The sequence below is a fragment of the Gobio gobio genome (genome assembly GCF_949357685.1).
Source record: "Gobio gobio genome assembly, chromosome: 4".
Lineage (NCBI taxonomy): Eukaryota > Metazoa > Chordata > Actinopteri > Cypriniformes > Gobionidae > Gobio > Gobio gobio.
The window spans coordinates 34,795,338-34,818,074 of record NC_137100.1 but is presented as its reverse complement, the minus strand read 5'-3'; the positions used below and the strand labels follow the sequence as shown (position 1 = coordinate 34,818,074).

The following is a 22,737-nucleotide window of genomic DNA, read 5'->3' as shown; positions in this document are numbered from 1 at the left end:
ATAGGAGCAGCATGCATGCTACTACAAAATTTTCACCATATAAGGTTCTTTTTGGACGAGAAATTGTTTTGCCTGTTGCTGTTGTTCTGGCAGTGGGGGAGATGGAACATTTTGATTCCGTAAGTGATTATGTGGTGAAAATAGCTGAAAGCCTGTCTACGGTAGCAGAAGCTGTGAAGACACACCAATTTAAAGCATCAGGACGGCAGAAACAATGTTTTGATTCAAAGGTTTCTCATCAGTTTTATACAGAAGGAGAATTGGTGTGGGTAAATAATATGGCACGTAAGCGGGGGCTATGTCCAAAATTACAAAGGCATTTTGTGGGGCCGTTTGTTGTCATTGAGCGAGTTACGGATGTTCTGTATCGAATAGCCCCACCGGAGAAAGGGTCTGAGCGAGTTGTACTTTTTAATACAATGTGTCTTGTATTCATATGTCATATGTCTCTAATTCCTTTGTAGGGATGCCCGAAAAGCAGAGTGGTGGGGAGGATCGAAGGCCTCCGGACTCTGCGCTGCCTCCGGACTCTGCGCTGCCTCCGGACTCTGTGCTGCCTCCTGACTCTGTGCTGTCTCCAGACTCTGTGCTGCCCTCTGCCCCTACTTTTCTATCTGTCCCTAGGCTGAATATGACTGCTTCTCTCTCTGGTGATGGACCTATGTAGTCGGTAGCCTGCGAGTCGCGGGCTGTGGCACAAAACAAACTGGTTGAGGGACGGTTGTCGCGGGCCAGGAAGTTACCAGCCTGGTTGCTGGATTATGAGCTATCTGCTTGACTCGAGGACGAGTCCTTTTTGCCTGGGGGGGGGGGGGGGGGGGGGGTGGTGATGTAGTGTAATAGTAGGAGCATGGCTATGGTTAACGTACACGCCCCTCGGTTAATGTGAAGGGGTGTCCCGTAATGAAATTAATGTGCGTGGGTGATGCATGTGAATCCTGATTATATAAGTAGTGTGTGAGTGCCGCTCAAGAGGCGTGTGGGCTGAGTTTTGTGTGGGGAGAGCTCTCCCTTGTGGGAAACGCTAACCGGCCGCTCGGGACAATTAGTGTCTCCGACGGTGAAGATAGTCAGCTAGCGGGGGGGGCAAATGTGTTAGATAGTTAGGAGTTGAATCGCTGGCTAGGAGAGCTCCCAAGGACACCGAGAGAACTGTTGAGTGACCCGAAACCCAGAAACCGGGCTGTGGATGATGCGAACCTGAGACCAATCTGCCTACTGTGTGACGTAATTGACAAGGGGAACCCCAGAGTGCCTTCCCTGTTGACGTGAGCTCGCTTACGTGTGACTGCGCCGACTGACACAAGGGGGGTAACGTGTTTTATGAGGTTGTGTTGTATTTTAACAATTAATAAAGTATTGTGTGTAAACTACCATCCTGGTGTAGTGTCCTCTACTCTCCTGGTTTCATCCAGCTGTTACACTACTATAGCCTACTTGTAGTCATTAATACACGTAATTAGTTTCAGTTTAAATATGATAATGTTATTTTTAAATTTAATTTACCCTGAAAAGTGAACAGGACACATGCATAATGTCAGAAGATGGGGGTCCTCAATAAGTTCAATAACACTTTAAAGCCTTTCTTTAAAGTGAATTTCGTTTTGTATAAATTGTATCTTAATTTTAATCTATGTTTTATCAACCAAATTGCCCGGATGTAATAAATAATAAGCAAATAGCCTATGACAGACAATGACATGGAGGCGGAGACTGCGGCGCAGCGTGAACAACAGCTTAAATGAACAACTAGAAAAGAAAAAAAACTTTAGTCAGGGGCAGCCCTTCCTATTTATTTCAGATAGATCTATATTTGATCCAGCATGTCACAAAGGGAGTTCTGGTTTGAGCGCGCGGTGCTGAGCGGAATGAGCTTCAGAAATGAACAGAATCTTCAGTATAAGGCGCTCTCCACTGGAGGAAATATTACCGCTCTTTCAACGCACACACCACAACAGTCACAATATGACCTCATGTATGTTTTAAAAACATAATTCAACTTATAAATAATATTTTTTAATGGGCCACTTAAAATGTTTATTACAAATAAATTATTAAATTCTAAAAATGAATCAAATGAACAAAAATTTGCATTGCATTTGCAATCCTTTGAAACCACCCCACTTCCCGCGCCCCTGATGATATCTGTCCTCTGGAACGCTATCGCTTTTCATTTAAAACGGTTTATTTAAAACAATTATTTTTTTCAAATAGATGGAATTCGAAATACAGGCCTGCCCGTAATAAAAGCCTGCTTCAAATAAAAGCCGGTGACCTTCTGCAGTTCAGGTAAATAAAGGCCCTGGCTTTTATTTGAGGAAATACGATAATTGCTCAGCCCCGACGCGATAAGATCGTGTATCGGCGATCTCACAGGCTGACAATATGGCGATTGGAAAATTAGGCATATCACCCAACACTAACGCCCACGCACACACTCTCGGGGACACACACTCACACACACACACACACACATTCACTCACTCACTCACTCGCGCCGACACACACACTCATTCACTCACTCGCGCAGACACACACACACACACACACACACACACACTCACTCACTCGCACACACACACACACACACACACACACTCACTCACTCACTCACTAGCGTCGCGCGGACACACACACTAGCATGGACGCAGAGACACACACACTCGCGCCTGGCCCATAACGTTACAAGAGCAAACCAATTCAATAACACCTTCTCCACCCTGTGACAGTGTGCTAAGGTATGTAATCAATAGATTTCAAACGATCTGTAATGTTATGCAAAACTAACACATATGTCGTTAGAGTCGGTGGGCGGGGCTACAGAAGCATATTTATCTGTAGAGGCGTCTAGGTCCTATTACGTAAGAGATCCACATATTCTGAGGGCTCTCGTTTTCTGGGCCTGCTGTCAATAAAAGCTTTTCTTTGACTAACAAGGAAGTTTTCAGCTCTGAAACTTACAGGATATTCTTATATTACCATGACCTTTTATATATCAAAATCTCAAGAGAAAGTTGATTTCTCAGTTCATCACCCCTTTAAAACAGCTGGCATGGCAGTAATAACTAGAGCTGCAGCAGAAGCAAATGGTTGGTTGAGGGCCTGTGACTGTCACTCTAGATTTTACACCTTTGCAGACTTCGACCCTAACGAGTGTGTGTATGTGTGTGTGATACTATTAAAGGCTTGGAGAGAACAGGAGCTGAGCTTTGGCTGACATGCAGAGACAGAGAGAAAGAAAGACAAGCAGGGGGGAGAAAACGAACAACACTCTCATTAGTATCACTAAGGAAACGAAACGGATGAGTCTTCCTTTGACGTAGGACAAATCAAAAGTCCAAAATAAGCATCAATTCCTCTCTTACTTGAATTGGAATAAACCAGGCCTAAAACTTCAAACTATATCCTTCAAATGGTCAAGCATGTATATTAACAGTAGACTCAAAAACAACTGCATTAAGTTCAAAGGCCAGAGTCTCAAGAGTCAGTCGCAGACCGTTAAGCCCAATTTATACTTTTGCGTTGAGTGTACGTCGTGTGTTGCATGCGTAGCCTATGATGTACTCTGACGCGCACCTCTCCAAAAATTTAACAACGAGTCAATTCTACGCGGACCGCAAGCGCTGTAATCGGTCTGCCAGAACCCCTCCCTCAGGGGTACAGATGCTCCCTCTGCATGTGTAACTGCACGTCGACGCGGACAAGGACGAAGAAGTATAAATGAAAATCAACGTGTAGCCCGCGGCGTAGAGGCTTCGGCGCAGGTCCGACGCAGAAATATAAATCAGCCTTTAGTCAGTGGATCATTTTAATATGCTGTGCTTCAGGAAAACAAAGACATTCTCATGATAATTGCAGCAGAGATGGCTAGGATGAAATATATATGATTTTCAGTAAATAACTTATTTCTTAATTTTCACTAGATGTTGCATTTTCAACACAATAACAAAGGCGTAGCTTGATGACGCTGTGAAGGAGAGAGGAATGATGGGATGTGTCATCTTCACCTGCACTGCCAATGGAAATCAATCCGATGGGGCACACAAATCATGTTCATGAATAAGGTAATGAAATAAAGATTGTATGTCATTCTAATGAATTAGCCGCAAGTAACGTAATGTTTAATGCTTAATTACTACTACATGTCACTTTATTTGTCAGATGAAATGGTGGGGTAACGCAGTGCAGTGTTCAAAACATTCATATTAAAAGTATATTTGAACATACCCACATAATTTTCAAAAAGGCTGACTTACTATTCAGGGCTCTAGATCAGAGATACCCAAACTAGGGCCCGCGGGCCAAAGTTGGCCCATGATGTACTTTGATGTGGCCCACCATGTCATGAGGTGAAAAATGTATTTAAATTTTTTTGTTTGTTTGTTTATTATGTGTTATGTAATAGATCATGTGCATTCAGCAACAAAATAAACCCTGACAGGGTGCAACAATATTAAAGTAATATTAATACTGAACTGAAGCTCTCTGATAAAAACTGGATTAGTTAGGCAGGTTGCTTAGTGTTTTAAAATTATGAAATCATAAATCAGGGGAACCAAGGCTAACCACTTTAAAAAATAACATAAAAGTTTGATATAATGCAACTTTTACTTTCGGCCCACAGACTTCACATTGTAAAAAGTTTGGGCACCTCTGCTGACTCATTCTTCCTACTGATGCGACTAACTTTCTCAGTTTGTCGCACCCTTTTTTTTATATTAATCATAATGACCTTGAATGTTGATGAATTGTTCTCTTAATTTATATATGTTGTATTGAAGTAAAGATTGACAGCGACTAAAAGCTTGTTTCCAACAACAAGCATACATTTAAAAGAAAACATTACTAAAATATTATCATAACATATATAACAAAAGTATGTTGTGATTGTGCCATGGGTGTTATTTTATTCAAGTATTATTTCCATGGCGACTCGTCATGCTTTTCACGTGACACACTGCAGCCACAATAGTGCTGTAATAGTTGAATCGCTTTTATTTAGTTTTTCTTTTTATTCAAATTATTTACAAACTTGTTGGCTATGTCATCAACTACCTGATATTCGATTCTCAAATACATGTAAGTGAATGTGTTTTGTTGTTGAAAACCCTTTATAATGATCATGTTAGTTGATCTATGAAGTGCGATAGGTGCTGCCATGTTGTTTGTGCTGCAATTCAGAGAATCAGATTTACAACACGTCAATTCATCCACTTCTCCCAAAATACATAAGAGTAGGTGGTCAGTGAAGTGGGAGAATAGAGTAAATGTTATAGTTAAATATATAGTTTTGCAGCTATAACAGCTTCAACTCTTCTGGGAAGGCTTTCCACAAGGTTTAGGAGTGTGTTTATTGGAATTTTTGAAGCGCATTTGTGAGGTCAGGCACTGATGTTGGACGAGAAGACCTGGCTCGCAGTCTCTGCTCTAATTCATCCCAAAGGTTTTCTATCGGGTTGAGGTCAGGCCTCTGTGCATGCCAGTCAAGTTCCTCCACAACAAATTCGCTCATCCATGTCTTTATGGACCTTGCTTTGTGCACTGGTGCACAGTCATGTTGGAACAGGAAGGGGCCATCTCCAAACTGTTCCCACAAAGTTAGGAGCATGAAATGTCTTGGTATGCTGAAGCATTAAGAGTTCCTTTCACTGGAACTAAGGGACCAAGCCCAACCCCTGAAAAACAAGCCCACACCCTAATAATAGATTAACGGGTTGAAGGTCCAAATTGCAGTCTCAATGCAGCTTCAAAGAGCACTACACGATCCCAGCCGAGGAAATAAGGGTCTAGTGAAATGATCTGCCATTTTCAACAAAGTTTTTTTCAAAACACCGGGCCGGTACTTCATGAATGTACTTCAGAGGTATTCAATCTAAATCCAAACAGTCTGCTTTATTACAACACAACGATTATCTAATCAAAATAAAATATGTTTTGAAATCGAATGCGTTTCTGATTTGCGTATTATTTTTTTGTCGGCTGCATGACGATACAGTTTGCTTTCTCACATCACTAGTTGTTAAATTGTTTTAACTGCTTGAGGTACTGTTAATGTTAGCGTCCTCTCAGTCTCGATGTCAAGGTACAAACATACTGCTGTTCTTTCCCTGCTAATGCAGCATCTAGTCAACAAATGAATTACTTTATAATGATTTGGCAACATGTACTGAAGTGTTCTGTATTCATACCGTTTCGCTGTCAGTGTTTTAAACGCGCATCTGATGTGTCAGCGCTCTCTGTGCAGCCTCACGTGCCAATATAAACAACACGAAGCTTCAGTGATAGTTGTTATTTCGCCTCTAGAGGCCGCTCTCATGCTATATAATGCCAGCAGACCCTTCTCAACACTCTCGTACAGTGTAATGACAGCGCACCCTTCTCAGCCATTCCAGCAATGGACGCAACCTGGAAAAACTATTGGTATGGATTTTTGCCGATAACCTATCAGTATCAGTTATCGGTACCAATTAATCGGCAAAACTGATGAATCGGTCGACCTCTAGTGCTTAGGTTCATTGTCCTGTTGGAAGATGAACCGTTGCCCCAGTCTGAGGTCCAGAGTGCTCTGGAGCAGGTTTTCATCAAGGATGTCTCTGTACATTGCTGCATTCATTTTGACTAGTCTCCAAGTTCTTGCCGCTGAAATCCCCACAGCATGATGCTGCAGCCACCATGCTTCACTGTAGGGATGGTATTGGCCAGGTGATGAGCGGTGCCTGGTTTCCTCCATAAATGACGCTCTCCATTCAGGCCAAAGAGAGAAATCTTTGTTTCATCAGACCAGATCATTTTGTTTCTCATGGTCCAAGAGTCCTTCAGGTGCCTTTTGGCAAACTCCAGGCGGGCTGTCATGTGCCGTCTGGCCACTCTACCATAGAGGCCTGATAGGTGGAGTGCTGCAGTGATGGTTGATCTTCTGGAAGGTTCTCCTCTCTCTACAGAGAATCGCTGGAGCTATGTCAGAGTGGCTATCAGGTTGTTGGTCACCTCCCTGACTAAGGCCCTTCTCCCCCGATCGCTCCTGGTGGTTCCAGATTTGATGGAGCCCACTGTTCTCATTGGGACCGCCAATGCTGCAAAGATTTTTCTGTACCCTTTCCCAGATCTGTGCCTCAATTCAATCCTGTCTCGGAGGTCTACAGACAATTCCTTGGACTTCATGGCTTGGTTTGTGCTCTGACATGCACTGTTAACTGTGAGACCTTATATAGACAGGGTCCATATAATTTCCAAATCATGTCCAATCAAACGAATTTACCACTGGTAGAAACATCTCAAGGGCTGTGTCTGAAAACCTAGGCAGCTGACTCATTGCCTCGCTAACTTATCAGACAATGGCTTGTAAGGCAGCGTTTGTGCATGAAGGCACCTCACAAAACTAATTTCAGACAAACTTCTTAGGCAGTGTAACAGTTTAATGATCTACAGCTAAATAGAGAGAGCTTAGGTGAGAACTAAACAAATATTTAATTACTACATTTGTAATTTCTCGCTAGAAATGACATCAGAAGTAGAAAATGTTGGTAAAAAAACGTACATTTACACACAAACTGACCAGCAAACGCAACTTTCGGATGCCATCTTTTTTTTCCAGCTCAACTGTCACAGAATGGGAAGCACAGGATTGTGGGATATCAAAGGCAGCGAAGGATACAAATATGCTGCCTTCAAAAATCGATCAAATGAAGGTATCTCTGGAGACAGGAAGTGAAGCTAACATTAGATTCGGACGTGCCTTGGCAGCCAGGACAGTCTGGATCAGGAATTTTAAGTCTTTTAGATGCCAAAGACCCCCAAATATGATCATCATCAAGTGAGTTCGGTTTTTTTTTTGTATATATATAAACCTAATACGGTAGCAATTTATATTATAAATTGATCTAAAATATAATTTGGAAAATATTTTCTATTAAGCTACATTATAATGTTTTTTTTCTACTTATAGTACTGTACTGTTAGAGGCACTATTTATTTACTAATTTATTTACTTATTTGTTATAATTTATTTACTTTTTACATTTTTAACACTGTTCTTTAAACTCTTTAAAAAGTGTTAAAATGTACTAATAAGTCATGAAAGTTTTCTAAGAATTCTAAAACCTTTTATTTAAATATTGTAACAATTATGACACGATAGTTCGTAATAACTACACTATTTGTACTGAGATGCAGAATAGGCCTTTGAATAAAATTACACTGTTCCTTTATTCAGTGGATTTTGCTTCATCGGTTCCAATTAGGTTGCAGGATCAAACTACAAAAACCCTCTAATACAGTTCATATAATGAAACATAACAACCCCCAAAAAAACTGAAACCACAAGACGCAAAATCAGCACATGGAAGCAGCTTACGAAAGGAGAGAAATTTGAGAGATCTGAGCTTTAACAACAAATATGCATGCAGACAAAATATAGCGATTCTAAACTTTAGCCCTATGAGAGGTGTGTTACTGGGAAAAGATACATTTGAGGAAAAAGTGGATTTTTTTTCTAAATTTTTTTTTACTAATGATAATTCCACTTGGGTAATGTAATGAATCACTGCACATACACAAAAAGACACACATACATTGCCATGCAATAATACTGTTGTGAGTAAATGCCCTCCTTCAGGTCCACTGTAAAGGAATGTATTCTCCTCAGGGCTGCTGATGGGTCAGCTAGATTACAGCTCCTCTGACCTACAACAACCTGCTTGTCTAGACAGCTTTGGGTTGGAGCAGATTCCCCTCTTCTTAGCACCACTGTGGTGACTGGGTTTGTATGAGGTAAAGCCTTCAGAACGTCACTTTGAGTCACACAATACCTGCATTGACGCTCTGACTCCTTATCTGTCTCTGTTAATCTTTCTCCCTCAATCTAGTCTCAACCTTACTGTCTTTCTGATGCCACATACTCTCTGTTAGTCTATTAATTTGTTCTCTGGTGTCATCTTTCTTTCAACCACTAAAAACATTTCTTTGTCTTTCATACTACTCTCGTCTTATACAATTTCCTGCACTCGTTTTTGAATCACCCCTGCTCACTTTCAAGTAGTTTACGTAAGATGGTTTTAAGGATGCTCATCGAGCCTAGACTGAACTAAATTGCAAATTTAAGGATAGTACCTACATTTTTTCTTTCTTTTTTTAAAGTTTTGGATGAGGCTAAATCTTTGTTCAGCAAATCTGAGGTATGTGAGTTATGGAAGATTGGACTCTTGGTCAAAATAATTAGTAGTACATGCACTGCAAAACACACTCAGAACACTTTAGCAACCACATAGAAAAGCCCAAGTAACACCCAAGCATTGTGATAGCAACTTCTGCATGGGCAAGCACCACTCACTTTTTCTACAGAAAACATAAAAATCTAATTGCAGTGTGCCATTTCTTTGCCACTTGCTGCACCAGATGGAATTGCAAACGAAATGGCTGTTTACAAAACACGTCCTCCATCTGCTATTGTTTGGGGAAAAAAGGTAATCCCGTCCCTTAAAACCATTGGTTGAGTCAATGTTGCCATGGTTGGCTCATCAAACAATCAGAGCAATGTTGAACACATCACAGAGCCATAGTGTTTAAACTTTCTGAGGAAATCAATACAATCAGCTATGATAGGAGAAAGCATTTGACATCAAAACTTTGCATACAGAAGCCTAATTGAGAGAACAGTCAACTTTGTGCCGAGAGCAATCAAGAAAGTGCAGGGTTGAGATGAGAACCACTGGATTACACTGACCTAAAGCCTGTCATAAGAGCAAAAGAATCCACTCATCTGACTAGTTGTTTAAGACAGTTATACGCACCCATTCTGTGGTCAATTGCATGTCACAGAGCGTAAAGTGAATTACATACAAAAATCATGTCCTTAGTCCCAATTTCTAGCTGAAACATTTAATAAAGGTTAGCTGTTAAAAGTAGTCCATTCTTGCAGAGCCAGTCAATATATTACCAATAGAGGGATATAGAAGGTCAAGATAAATAACTTAAAAGAAAGAAAGGAGAAAGAAAATGAGAAAAGAGAAGTGAGATGAGTAGAAGCAGAACCACATTCAGGAACATTTTCAGCAAGACTGAAGTTAAATAGCCATAATTATCTACAATCACAGTGAGTTAAATATATATGCGGATACAGGGCTGCTCAGAGGTATCCCTTATAAACACTTAGATAAGCCACAAATATGCTATATTCTCAATCCACACACATCAGAGGCACACACACACACATATGTCTGTACTCACACTGCCCTTATCAGGCATTCATAAACTGTAACAAACACACACTCAAAACCAACAACCTAAATGATCTGTGGTTATTACTACAATGCAAAATCTGTCAGATTCTTCTCTACTCTATTCCACCAACACTTCACAAATGAAAACAGGCAAAGAGAAGTCAAAATACAGAACTAGGCCTCTTACAATATTTACTATTGTTCTATAACAAAAGAAAGAGAGGAGTGAGGCCCAAAAATAACCCTTGATAAGCCCATTACCATCACTGTGAGCCTCAGCAGGAAAGATTTTGTCATTTCCAACACAAATACACTGAATAACAAATGATTACATGAGTCTAGAATGAATGTATGTTAGAATCATATGCCGTATGGAATATTGTTACTTTATAATCACTGTTATTATATTAAGGTTCCGTTAGAAGTGAGACCATTGATCATGTTCAGCATTGGTTAGGATAGAAAACCAGAGATTAATACTTTGAAAAACTAAACGGTAACAGTATAGAAAGGCAAACGTGAATTGGGCTTCAGTAAGGAAGCAAATCAAATGTAGTAGTGTACAATGCTTTTACCTGTGCTGTCCTTCCTGCTGTTCTGATGAACTCTCAGTTCATCTGATTTGATAAAATCAATGCTGGCATATGTGTTGATGCTGGAGGTGGTGTTTCCTCCTGCGCCACCCAATCCCCCAGTCAACCCTCCTACTACAGGAGAGAAAAATGAGTGAGGTCCAGAAGGTCCATCCACACTGGTTTGATTCTCCTTACTGACTAAGTCTAAATCAATGTAGTTCAAGCCTTGCTCAAGGGTTAAGGAAGATGCCTGAGCAGCAGGAAGAGTTGCCACTCCAGGGCTGGCACACTGTGGAGAGGGTGGCTGATTATTAGACCAAAGGTTGCTCTCTAATCCTTGCTGTCGTGGTGGACCACAATGTGGTGTTTCAGGAAAAGGAGAAGGAGAAGCAGAGGGGGAGAGGGGGAGATTTGGAGGTGCTATGAATGTCTCAGAGCGATGCCGCCTTCTTGCTGATGATTCCACCCTCACTAGACGGGCACCCTGATCCACATTTGAAAAAGCTTTGGGTGAAGGATAATTCATGTTATGCTCCTGCTCCATGGAGGACGGCAGAGGTGTTTGGCCAGGTTTAGGGGACATGGATTTTTTATCTGTATCCAATCCAAATTTCATCTCAGTATAGTCTGTGAAAGGAGCAGCAGTGACATCTGTAGATGTCAAGCCTTTCATGCTGCTCTTCCTGAGTCCCATTTCCACTTCTTGTTTTACTTGAGGAGTTCTGCTGATCTCCTCTCTGACCTTTGGGGCAGGTTTAAAAGAAGAGAGAGGAGTGAGAGAAGAGGGTGAGTTACCTAAGTCCATGTTCACATATTCAGAGGATAAAGAGATAGAGGTGGAGAGGGGTGCTGAGAAGCTCCGGGGAAGGTTGGCAGATCCACCTTGACATGGTTGTGGTCGGTGAAAGGCTCTTTGATGTCCTTGTGCCATGGAGTTCCCTGGCTCAGCTGTAGTCCTCCCCTTGTTATGTCCTCCTCGCTCACCCTGATAAACAATGCTCACATACTCTCCAGGGCTCTGGGATGCAGTTGGGAGCAAAGTCTCCCTGACTCTCGGCAACGTATTGGCTTTGGACATATCCACAAAAAAGTTGGACAACTTGTCCTTTCTTGGCTGTAAATGACCCTGTTTCGGAAAACCTGGCCCACGTTTCTGCTGGTGATGGTGTTGGGCTGAAACTTTGGGGTGAGCTCCCCCTACCCTGTGTCCTGTGGTCAGTCTGGTTGCTCTTCCCACTCCACCAACAGACAGAGACAACGATCTGTCTTCAAGGCTTTCACTGCTAGCTGAACTAGAGGAGAAAGAGGACGAAGACAGAGAGAGTTGTCCACCACCACCTGAGCCCACAGGTGTGTCCCCTCCACAATGGTAACCAACCTTTCCTCCTGCTTCACCTCTACCCATACAAACCCTGTCCAGATCATCTTCAAAACGGGTTGAGAGGGCAGTGTGTTTATATGAACGTGGCAGAGAAAAATAAGAATAGACCATCTTTGGCTGCAGTGGTTGCTGCTCTGGGTGTGATGGAGGAGTACTGCAAGCTGACCTGGCACTAATAGGTGACATGTTCATATAGTCGCTGCCTGCTCGACTCTCCATGCTGCCCCTGCTTCCCCAAATGCATCCACTAAGGCCATGTAAGTCCGGTGAACAGCTACTGTTCGGAGACATCATCATGTAGCCCTCATTAATGGGTAGGCGGATGTGCTGGGGGGGTGAGACACTACTATTGGGGGTCATGGCCATGTATTCATCTCCACCTTTTGGCACTACATCTGAACCAGAAACTGATAGTGACAATGAAGCAGGAGGAGCTGTAACACCTGGTAACATGGACATGTAGCCACTGTCAATTGAGGAGTCTTCAGGCCCCCCTTTAGTACTGACACCTTTATCTGCTGAGTTTTCCTGCACCAATGATGTGGTAGCTGAACCCCCTGAGCCTCGGCGTGAAGTGAAAGACTCTCTACTTGCACTGCGTGACATCACTGCATAGTCCTCTTCATCCTCTTCTTCCTCCTCTCTGCGGTGTGGGACCAAACGCTCCTGGGTAGATGTGGGGGGTAAGGAAGCCCGCTTGCTGAGCAGCCTGCGGTCAGCCTCACACTCGCGACTAGATGAACGACGAAGAACCCTGCGTCCATGAACACGTTTGTGACACCCTTCCCTGTGACCCATCAGGATATAACTGGCTCTACCTTCAACAAGGGCACCAGGGATCCCTGCAGCTAGCAGGGAGTGCTCTCCGGGGCTGGAGCCATACTCATCTGAGGACCCATAATCACTGGGTGATCCTGACATGGACACTCTCTGAGGAATTCGAGCATAAGTGCAGATGGGAACTGTCCCAAAGGCAGCTCCACCTAACCCACATTCTGACCCATGACCAGAGCTAGATGAGAGGCTGGGAGCTGGGGAAGGTGCAGGGTTAGGGGTGTATCGTGCTAGGCTGAGGGTGATCTTCGCTGGAGTTGGTGCTCGTGTGGGTTTAGGCCTCAAGGTTGGGGTAGTTGAGCAGGATGAACCATTGAGACTCGGACTTGTGCTGAGTGCCGTTGCTCTGCCCCCTCCATCCTCTGTACGAGCACCAATGCTGGCTGTCCGTGACCTAGAGAATCCATGCCGTGGAGTAGGAGACGTGTTGGTGTTCGAGACTCCAGGGGTTTCTGTTCTAGCACGTCTGGAAAAACCAACCTGGGAAGGGGGTAGATTTGGGTGGTGTCGTCTAGAAGGTACACTGATAGGGTTAGAGGCAGTTCCTCCTCCACAGCTCACACCAACAGTTTGGGATTTGCTTCTTTGACGAAATTCTTCACTCAGAGCCTTCATGGCCTCAAGAAGGGTCTCATGCATGTTCTGTGCCACCACTGAATCCTCTACTTGCATCCAGAATTCTCCAGGGCCTGTCATGGCAGAACGACCAACTTCAATGAAAAAAAAGTTCTCTGAGTGGCCACAGCGTCGAACATTCATCAGCTGGAGGACCACAGCTGCAACATCAGAGTTGAGTTTGACAAAGTTGACTGTTTTGTCTGTCAAGCAAAGTCTGTAGATTCCAACTAGATTCCTGGCCTGACCCAAACCTTTTGGCCAGACTTTAACTTGCCAGACCTCCTTAAAGGCAGGGCCAGGGGAAGGCAGTCCACAGTCTCCTCCACTGCCACACTCATCAGGAGTCTTACCTACAGATACAAAATAAAAGACAGGAACACAATAGAAAAGTTAAATAAACATGCATAGATTTAAAGAAATTGTAAAGTATAGTAGGCCTACTTTGTTGATTGTGTCTATAGACATAATTTAAATATTAGATCATTTCCAATTCAGAATTGTCACAAAAAAAATGTATACGTCTCCACGGCACACTATTAGCAGAAGGAAGCTTTGTCTTATTAAACCACACTAATTTAAAAAAGATGTTGGTCACATCATAAAGTTTGGGGTAGAATTTTATGAGTGGAAAAAAGTATTTTTATACGATTAGAATTAAAGTCATGAAATATACTATATTTCACTATATTTTCACAATATTTAGAGCAAAATGTTAAGATGATGATGTTGCTTTTCTAACCCAAAACTGTAATAATGGCTTGAAAATTACAGCCAATTTCCAACAGTAAAATACTGTTTTTTCAATAAACAGTTCAGTTATGTAAATTTACAGCTAATGGTCCGTAATTTAAGCACTTGCAGTAAATTTACAGCATTTAACAGTAAACCTGTTTGTTCCTGAGAAAAACGGCCTCACGCTGTAAAAAGCAGCACACAGGGCGGGACATCTTCAACACGATCGAGCCTTCGTTTTCAGAAAGCGGTTAACGGCAACGGAATCTCTTCAAAACTCTTACTGCCTGCATTTACTTTGCCACAGAAGGAAACTTTCCAAGGTCAGTTTATTTCTTTGTTGTTAGTTTATTATGTTGCATCCAACTAGTAAAATCGCGCTTTTCATTATAGATTTTTGACTGTACTACTTGCCGCGAATCGTGTGTAGCAGACAGACAAACAGTTCTTAACAGGTGAGGCATTTCACTAACGTTAGTCAGTATTCTCCAAACTCAGATTTTAACGCTAGATTTGCTAAATAGGTTTAGGAATAATTTGGCAGGCTTAAAACTATCTTGTGTGTAACTATGAAACTATTTTATTGATAATGTGTCCATGTATTTTTACGTTTATGTGCGAATGCATGTCAGAACTGTAAGTGTGTGCGTTTGTATGGGATAAAGAGCGAGAAAAAGAGACTAACTTATGCGTTCCATGGGTAATAAAACATGAAAATAGTTTAAAAAAAAATTAAGAAAATGTTTTATTCTGTTTGTTATATATATTTGCTTGATCAATTTCTTTGTGGGTTTTTGGTTATTTTGCTTTTCTAGGCTCTAAGGACCTTTGAGATAACTGAAATCATTTGGCGAAGTGATATGGAACTGTAATGCGGTCAAATCCTCAAGATGCCTGTAACTACTTGGACCTGCCCGGAACAGCTGTAGAACAGGTAGTGAAAGTGGTTTGGTTTTCTTTTATATGGACCCTTAAATTGATTTACATTAATTTTCAATTTAGAGTCAAGATCAGAGTCATGTATTCTTGCAAACTTTGTTCTGGTATTTTTCAAAAATCAGTATCGGTTCTGCATAAGAACCGGTTCTCGGTTCCCAACCCTAGTAACGCATTGTCTTTTTTTTGTGTTAAGGTTAAGGTTCACACACTAGTTCTTCTCGTTGGACATTGCAATTTACACTTTTCTCTTCAACATTGTTTTTTCCTCTTAAAAATGTTATCATACTGTTTAAAAATATAGTGCCGTATAGTTTCAAAAATAAAGATTCTCATTATTTACTTACCATAATGCCACCCAAGGTGTATATGACTTTATTCATCAGAACACAAATGCACATTTTTAATCTGGAGGAAATTGCGTACAATGCAAGAAAATGGGTTCCACCATTGTGATTAATGTAAGAAACAAATCAATAAGTAAACATTCTCAACTTTAAACTATGCTTCGGGCCAAGGCTCTGATACTGTTTGAAATGTCTTAACTTTCATGTGACATTCATTCTTCTATTACAATCAAAGCATAATTTTCTACTTTTCACATGAGCATACCAACATACTTGCATTACACAGCTATTGTCTTTATACACAGCTTTTATACACCTCTTGTTTGCTACATAAGGCATTAATTGATCAGTTTGTGCATGCATTACTTTTGGACTTTCCAAATTATTTCAGCCTTTCATTTTCATTATATGCATCTACAGATCTCAAATTTCCTTCTAAAAATGTTTGTGTTCTGCTGAGGAAAGGCAATTGTGCACATCTGGGATAGCTTCAGGGTAAATTAATTAATTTATTTTTGATTAAATAAATGGTGTTGTTAAAGCAAGTGCATTATTATGTAATGTAGTATTTATTTATATTGTAGAAATATAGCTGTAACCTTTGCTGCAAGTACAGTGTAAAACGGTATTGAAATGGTATAATTACAGTAAATGGCTGGAACCACAGCTGCCAGTACTTTACTGTGAAATTACAGTAAAGCTGCAAAATGAACAACAAGAATTTGTACTGTTGAATTACGGTAAACAGCTGGAACCACAGTTGCCAGTATTGTACTGTAAAATTACAGCACAGCTGTAAAATGGAAAACTGTTGAAACTGTAAAATTACGGTAAATGGCTGCGACTACAGCTGCCATTATTTTACTGTACATTTTTTACAGTGAATACATACATACAAATACATATGCAATTCACAAATGATTTAGTTTTATTCGGAACAAGCTTCTTAGTGTATAATAATGGTTGTACAAATACCGGTAATAAATGAGTGTGAATTTTATATTATAGGCCTACACTCATTTATTACCGGTACAACCATAATGTAATAATAATAATAATAATGTACAACCATTATTATACATTAAGAAGCTTGTTCCGAATAAAACTATTTTATATTATACACTCATTTATTACCGGTATTTGTAGGCCTACTTAACCATTATTATACACTAAGAAGCTTGTTCCGAATAAAACATATAGGCTAATATAAAAATATTTTGCTGCTGTTTGCCAATTTACTGACAAATGTTGCACATTTCGTAGCGTGCTTGTAAAAACGGAGAAAGAGCTCTCCGTGCAGTTGCTGCATGGATACTAACAGTAGGTACAGCAAAGTGAATAGCCTTTAAATACGGACGCGAATGAGGAAGGTTTATAGAATCGCTTGCTCGGCAACTAATGGCTCCATATCATCACACTGATGGCCTGCTGTTCAACCCGGTGATCGGTTCATTCAGCGGCGGGGTGGGGGTGGGGGGTGGGGGGATCATGTTTTACCAAAACACGAGGGATGGGGCAAGAGAATACCCGTATTCCAATAAACACGCACGGCTGCCGCGGCTCCCCTCCCCGGCAGAATCGCTATGACAGAAATGTAGGTTACACGTACATGCACAAATGTGTAGAAAAACAAAAACAGTCCTGAGCGCTGCAGCAGCACTGCACAATGCGCCACTCTCGCACTACGCACTATAGTAGTTCTATCTAGTGATAAGAGCATTTGAATATTTAATATTTTACACATCGATTTTCTATTAATAATTCAATTAAAATCTAATTATGAATGTGTCTATTTTTGGATGCATTGAAGGGTTCTACAAAGCATTCACCGTTATCAATCTGGTCATTTTAATAATACCGCGTGCGTCCACATTTCCAGGTGTGGTGGCTACATTAAACAGACGGGTGGGGTAGAACGTGCATTTGAATCCAAACAGCTTTGCAAATATAGATCCGCTGAAGCCAAGGGGACTCCCCATCATCAACACGCAAGCTGATGGGCAGATTAAGAAACTACAACCATCAAGGTCTATATGATGCAGCATAGGCTATATGTGAAAGACAGGTCATCCACGAATTCGACTCAAGGGTGCAACATCATTTCTGACTCACAGTTAGATTGTAGATCCAGCATGGCCTGGTACCATTCGTTTTGGACCTCCTCAGTGTCCGCGGCTATGGCAAAGCTCTCCCCGCGGGTATACAGCACTATCATGTGCTTGTTCTTTGAATCTGCCCGTTTGTTGATGTTGAAGCAAGAGTCTAGGTTCACTGCTTTCTTTGGGACTGGTGACTTGCTTCGGAATTTCTTTTCGTTTTCATAATATTCGAGTCTGGCCGGGCCCTGATCCGATGCAGCCCGGAGCACGAAAAAGCGCCGGTGCATAGATTTCTGCTTGCGGAGATAACCGCTTTTCCGCACGTCCTCGTAGCTCTGCTGCTCCATCGCCGCCTGGTTCTCCATTGCTGGGCGAGTTTCTTGTTTGTTTCTATCCTGCAAAGCCTGCCTAAAATCTGTGGTATGTTTTACATTCGTCCATGATAGCAGCAGTTCTCTTCTTTCTCATCATGCAATCACGCGCCCTCGAGGAGAGCCCAAATAAGCGCTTGAGATTGTTTTCCTCCTGGTCCAGCTTGTATGGTTGTGTGCACCCAAGCTCCACTGACAGGCGTGCACATGCGGCATGCGACGTCTGCACTAGCATGCAGTTCTAGCATGCAGTTCTGCTGTGTATCATCATTGCAAGCGTACCAAATTGTTTACTGTACAGCTCTACCTCGCACACTCGGATGCCACCCTCTGCCTGCACGTCTATGAGACTCTGGTAAACCCGTTAATGCCAGTGCATGTGGTGTACACAGAGCGGAACTGAGTCTGCACTGATTTCAGTGTTGTCTGGATATGGATTCGTTGAAAGATACAGTTAAACATCCTTTAGGTTTACCTAATTAACACATTTCTTGTGCCAGATTTTCTATTCCACATTAAAATGTTTCTTTAAATTGCCAGTTTGGATATGGCAGTTTAGGGGGAATTATTTTTAGAACTATTTTGAAAGGATAAATATTCACATGAATCTGCTTTTCACGTAGTATTGCATTTTTTAATTATTAAATGCGGAATCCCCCTCTCTACTGTCATTGGCAAGTCTCTTGCGCTAGTGCACCATTCATGGTGAGGCGTTTGCGACACCTGTTGGTTGCCTTTTGCAATGTTTTTGTGTCAGTGCATTAAGGCGAAACACATTTGACAGTTTTCACCTGTATCAAGAAATTAGATTAATTCTGAAATCTGAAATGCATATAAATAATATATTTACAACAGGAATATGATTTTTTTTAATATATAATATTTCAGCCACAAACGATCAGTTTAGTAAGAGAGGATAAACCAAGACTCAGCAAGGTTCCCTAATTTCCCTGTCAATATTCGAGGCGCCTCCAACACACAGTCTATGATTTTCCTGTTGTAGTCCTGCAGAAATTACAACAAATGTGTTTGTTTTAACTGTGTATTAGAACTTAAACTGTAATAAAATAATGAGATCTTAATGTGGCATTCATAAATTAATGCCACAAAAGTTCTTCAGGTGCAGTTGATAGCCTGCCTTTAAAGAGGACGAAACATCCACAGAAATCCATTTTTACTTAGCCTACATTATTTTAACACATAGTTTTTTTATTTTACATAGGGCTGTTAAACAACATAATGGTGCTGCAACTTTCCTACCCCATCTTTAATCACAAACAAAGCAATTCGGCATGCTCTTTCAAGCCTTCAGCTTTTTGGTCTCTTTATTTTTCTCCGTCCTCTATTACTTTTAGGGTGCTCGGCTGTGTACACAGTTGTTGACAGACACAATAACGTACTCAGTTACCCTCGGTTCCCTGAGATAAAGGAACAAGTACTGCGTCGCTAGGTGCTTGAGGGGAAAACTCCTTTTCCTCGAGATACTGAAGCCTTTATAAAATCACGCAGTGCTACTGCACAGCCATAACAGTGCTGAGGACTCTCGCATGCTATTGGCTGGCCAGTGGGAACTGCACGAACCAATGGCAGAGCGGCGCAATTGGGGCATCTGCTTATAAAAGACGCTCGCTTGCCATAGAATTCCGTTTATATCGACTGAAGCGACGTCGTTGGCGCCATAGCCATAGACGTCGTTCCTTTATCTCTGGGAACCAAGGTTACGTTAAGTAACCGAGTACGTTCCCTTTCGAATGGTCAGTCGTACTGCGTCACTAGACGCTTGGGTAACCTATCCAATCCCGCCGTGCTATGATACGCACAACGACATGTACCCCCTCAAGCTGGGGCGCTATCTTAAGGGCCCCAAACTAGAGTTATTGACATATTGTGATATATCCCCATGCAAAACTGGGCTCGTAGAGGCCAGCCACAATCATAATGAAGGGATCTGTATTAAGCACTGGAGCATTGGTGAAAAAGGCCCCCGAAGTGCTAATTCATGAAGGGACGGGCTCACAGAGGCCGCCTTAACTCCTATTATACAGCAAGGATTTGTGCCTGCAGTGCAGGGACCTCCAGGCTGAAAAATCTGGTAAATATAGACGGTGAGGACCAGCCTGCTGCTCTACAGATATCTCCAATGGATACTCCACTGGACCACGCCCAGGAAGAGGCCATGCCTCTGGTGGAATGAGCCTTGACGCCTATGGGGTCCTGCATCCAATTGCTCTTGCAGAAAAATGAGAATCTGTGATACTTTGCATGATAATGGATGCACTGCGTTTAGCGAGCGCAGTTTGTCTTCTGCCCATATAGGAGGAGACGTCTCACCAGCTGGTTGAGCCGTCTCAACCTGAGCCCGCCATGGCGGTTTTTGTAGGAAACCACTGTCGTTTTGTCCATACGGACTAGGACATGGTGACCCGAAAGACGTGGTAGGAAGATCTTGAGGGCTAGCACTACTGCCAGCATTTCTAGGCAGTTGATGTGCAACCGTGACTCCGTGCTCGACCACGAGCCGAAGGCCAGTTCGCCCTGAAAGGTTCTCAGAGGTCTGTTGGTTCCCGTTTTGAAGGAGCGTGCAAGCTGCTGGATAGTCAGAGTGCGCTCGTTTGATAGCCACACCCTCATCTGGGCTGAGTCTAAAATCGCCCCCAGGAAAGAGATTATCTGCCTGGAAAGCATTGAGCTCTTGGGTGTATTTATTCTGAGACCCAGGCATTCTAGATGGCTAAGCAGCACAGATTTGTGAGATTCTAGTTCTATCTTTGACTGGGCCAGAATGAGCCTGTTGTCGAGGTAGTTCAAAATATGCATTCCCATTTGTCTCAAAGGGGAGAGAGCTGCATCCATGCACTTTGTGAAAGTGCCGGGGGCCAGAGATAGACTGAGTGGCAGGACTGTGTACTGGAAGACCTTCCCGTCGAACGCGAATCTCAAGAACGGTCTGTGATGGGGAATAACTTGGATATGAAAGTAAGCATCTTTCAGATCCACTGAGAAAAACTAGTCCATCAGGGCGAACTTGCGCGATGATCTGTCTCAGCGTTAACATTCTGATTATAATTTATTACATTTATATAGCACTTTTCTAGGCACTCAAAGCGCTTTACATATAGAAGGGGGGAATCTCCTCAAGGGCTGTTTGACAAGGACCCTGTTCAGATGTCTGAGGTCTAGAATGGGCCTGAGGCCGCCATATTTTTTGGGAATAAGGAAGTAGCAGCTGTAAAAGCCTGACTAGCTCTGGGCTGGAGGCACTCGACACTTCGGCTTTGAGGATGTGAGACACGTTGCTCTCCACTGAAGTATGTATTATGCCCGCGAAGCGGGGTAGTTTGCGAGCGAATTGGAGCGAGTAACCACTTTGTATTTTGTTTATAACCCATTGTGACACACCAGGGATGGCCTTCCAAGACTCGGTCCGGTTGCACAGGGATTTTATTGTGTCGAGTGACTGCACACTGCCGACCCTAGTGTGGTGCGGAAGAGGAATAATGCTCTTTTTTGTTGAGTATTTATATTTTTAATTGGGTTCGCTATTACAGTGGTCGAGTGTAAAGCCGGGTGCACACTGTGCGATTTTGGCCACGATTTGGCGGTCTGAGACAAATTTTGAAATCCTAAAAGATTTCTCTGATCCTAGGCTAAAATCTGAAGTCTTTGATCCTTAGTTTGACATGTGCACCGACAACCGATTAATGACCGTTGCGATAAAATTTTACCTCAGACAAAATTCTGGCAGTGTCAGAAGATTTGAGGCGCAATCCTGCAGTGTGACTTCTCCTAGGATGACCGTCAAATCAAGAACCAATAGGAGCGCAGAACCTGATGACGCATTTCGTGCGACAACATCAAATCACAACAGGGAACATGTCGAAAAGAGTCAGGTGAATAAAAAATGCCACCGCTTGTTTTTGTTGTTTGCTGAATGCTACCATTGTGTCTGTGAATGCAGCTCACCATTACCGAACGTGTCACGGATTGATGACGTAAAACTCAGTCCGTACGAGTCTCTTGCTTGCGTCCGTTGCGTACGACTGACTGTCGTACAGTCTGACATAATGACAACTGAGATCCTACAGTGTGACATGTATTACATCGGGGATCATGTTCGTACAGTCTGACAAGCAACATTCGCAGAGGATTTTGAAAAATCGCACAGTGTGCAGGACCCTTAAGGGAGCGCGCATTAGAGCGGGCTTGCTGCTTACACTTGCAACACACACAACAACAACAACATTTTCTTCCCTGGCCGGAACTGGAACGGGCTGCTGGGAGGAAACTTTCTCAGTGGGACCCAATCCTCCTCTCTTCCTGTTCTGCCGATCAGGAAGTTAACTCGTTAAGGTTTTTCAACTTTCAACGATTTATATGTGTGTTTACATATATGCATAAATACTACATTTGCAGTGTGTGTTTATATAAAAATGTATACTATATAAATTAAAATTAAAACTATACATGAATTCCAAGTGATGTAAGTCACACGTCATTAAAATAAATGTGAAATAAATTGTGAACTTTTAAAACTTAGTAAGCTTCAAAACAATAGTCTTTTAAACACTTTAGACATTATACTAACTAACGTTGTAACTACATGTCAAATTAATAATTAACAAGGAAA

The 22,737-nt window shown here is 42.1% G+C and overlaps 1 protein-coding gene across 1 annotated transcript; it reads right to left on the bottom strand.

The window, feature by feature from the left end:
• Positions 1–432: 432 nt before the first annotated feature.
• Positions 433–18,104, bottom strand: LOC307125402 (insulin receptor substrate 1-B; the record flags this gene model as incomplete). Its single annotated transcript, XM_079815254.1, has 3 exons — positions 433–689; positions 10,793–13,975; positions 17,753–18,104. The coding sequence occupies 3 exons, from the start codon at positions 18,102–18,104 to the stop codon at positions 433–435; spliced, it is 3,792 nt and encodes a 1,263-aa protein (XP_079671380.1).
• Positions 18,105–22,737: the final 4,633 nt, after the last annotated feature.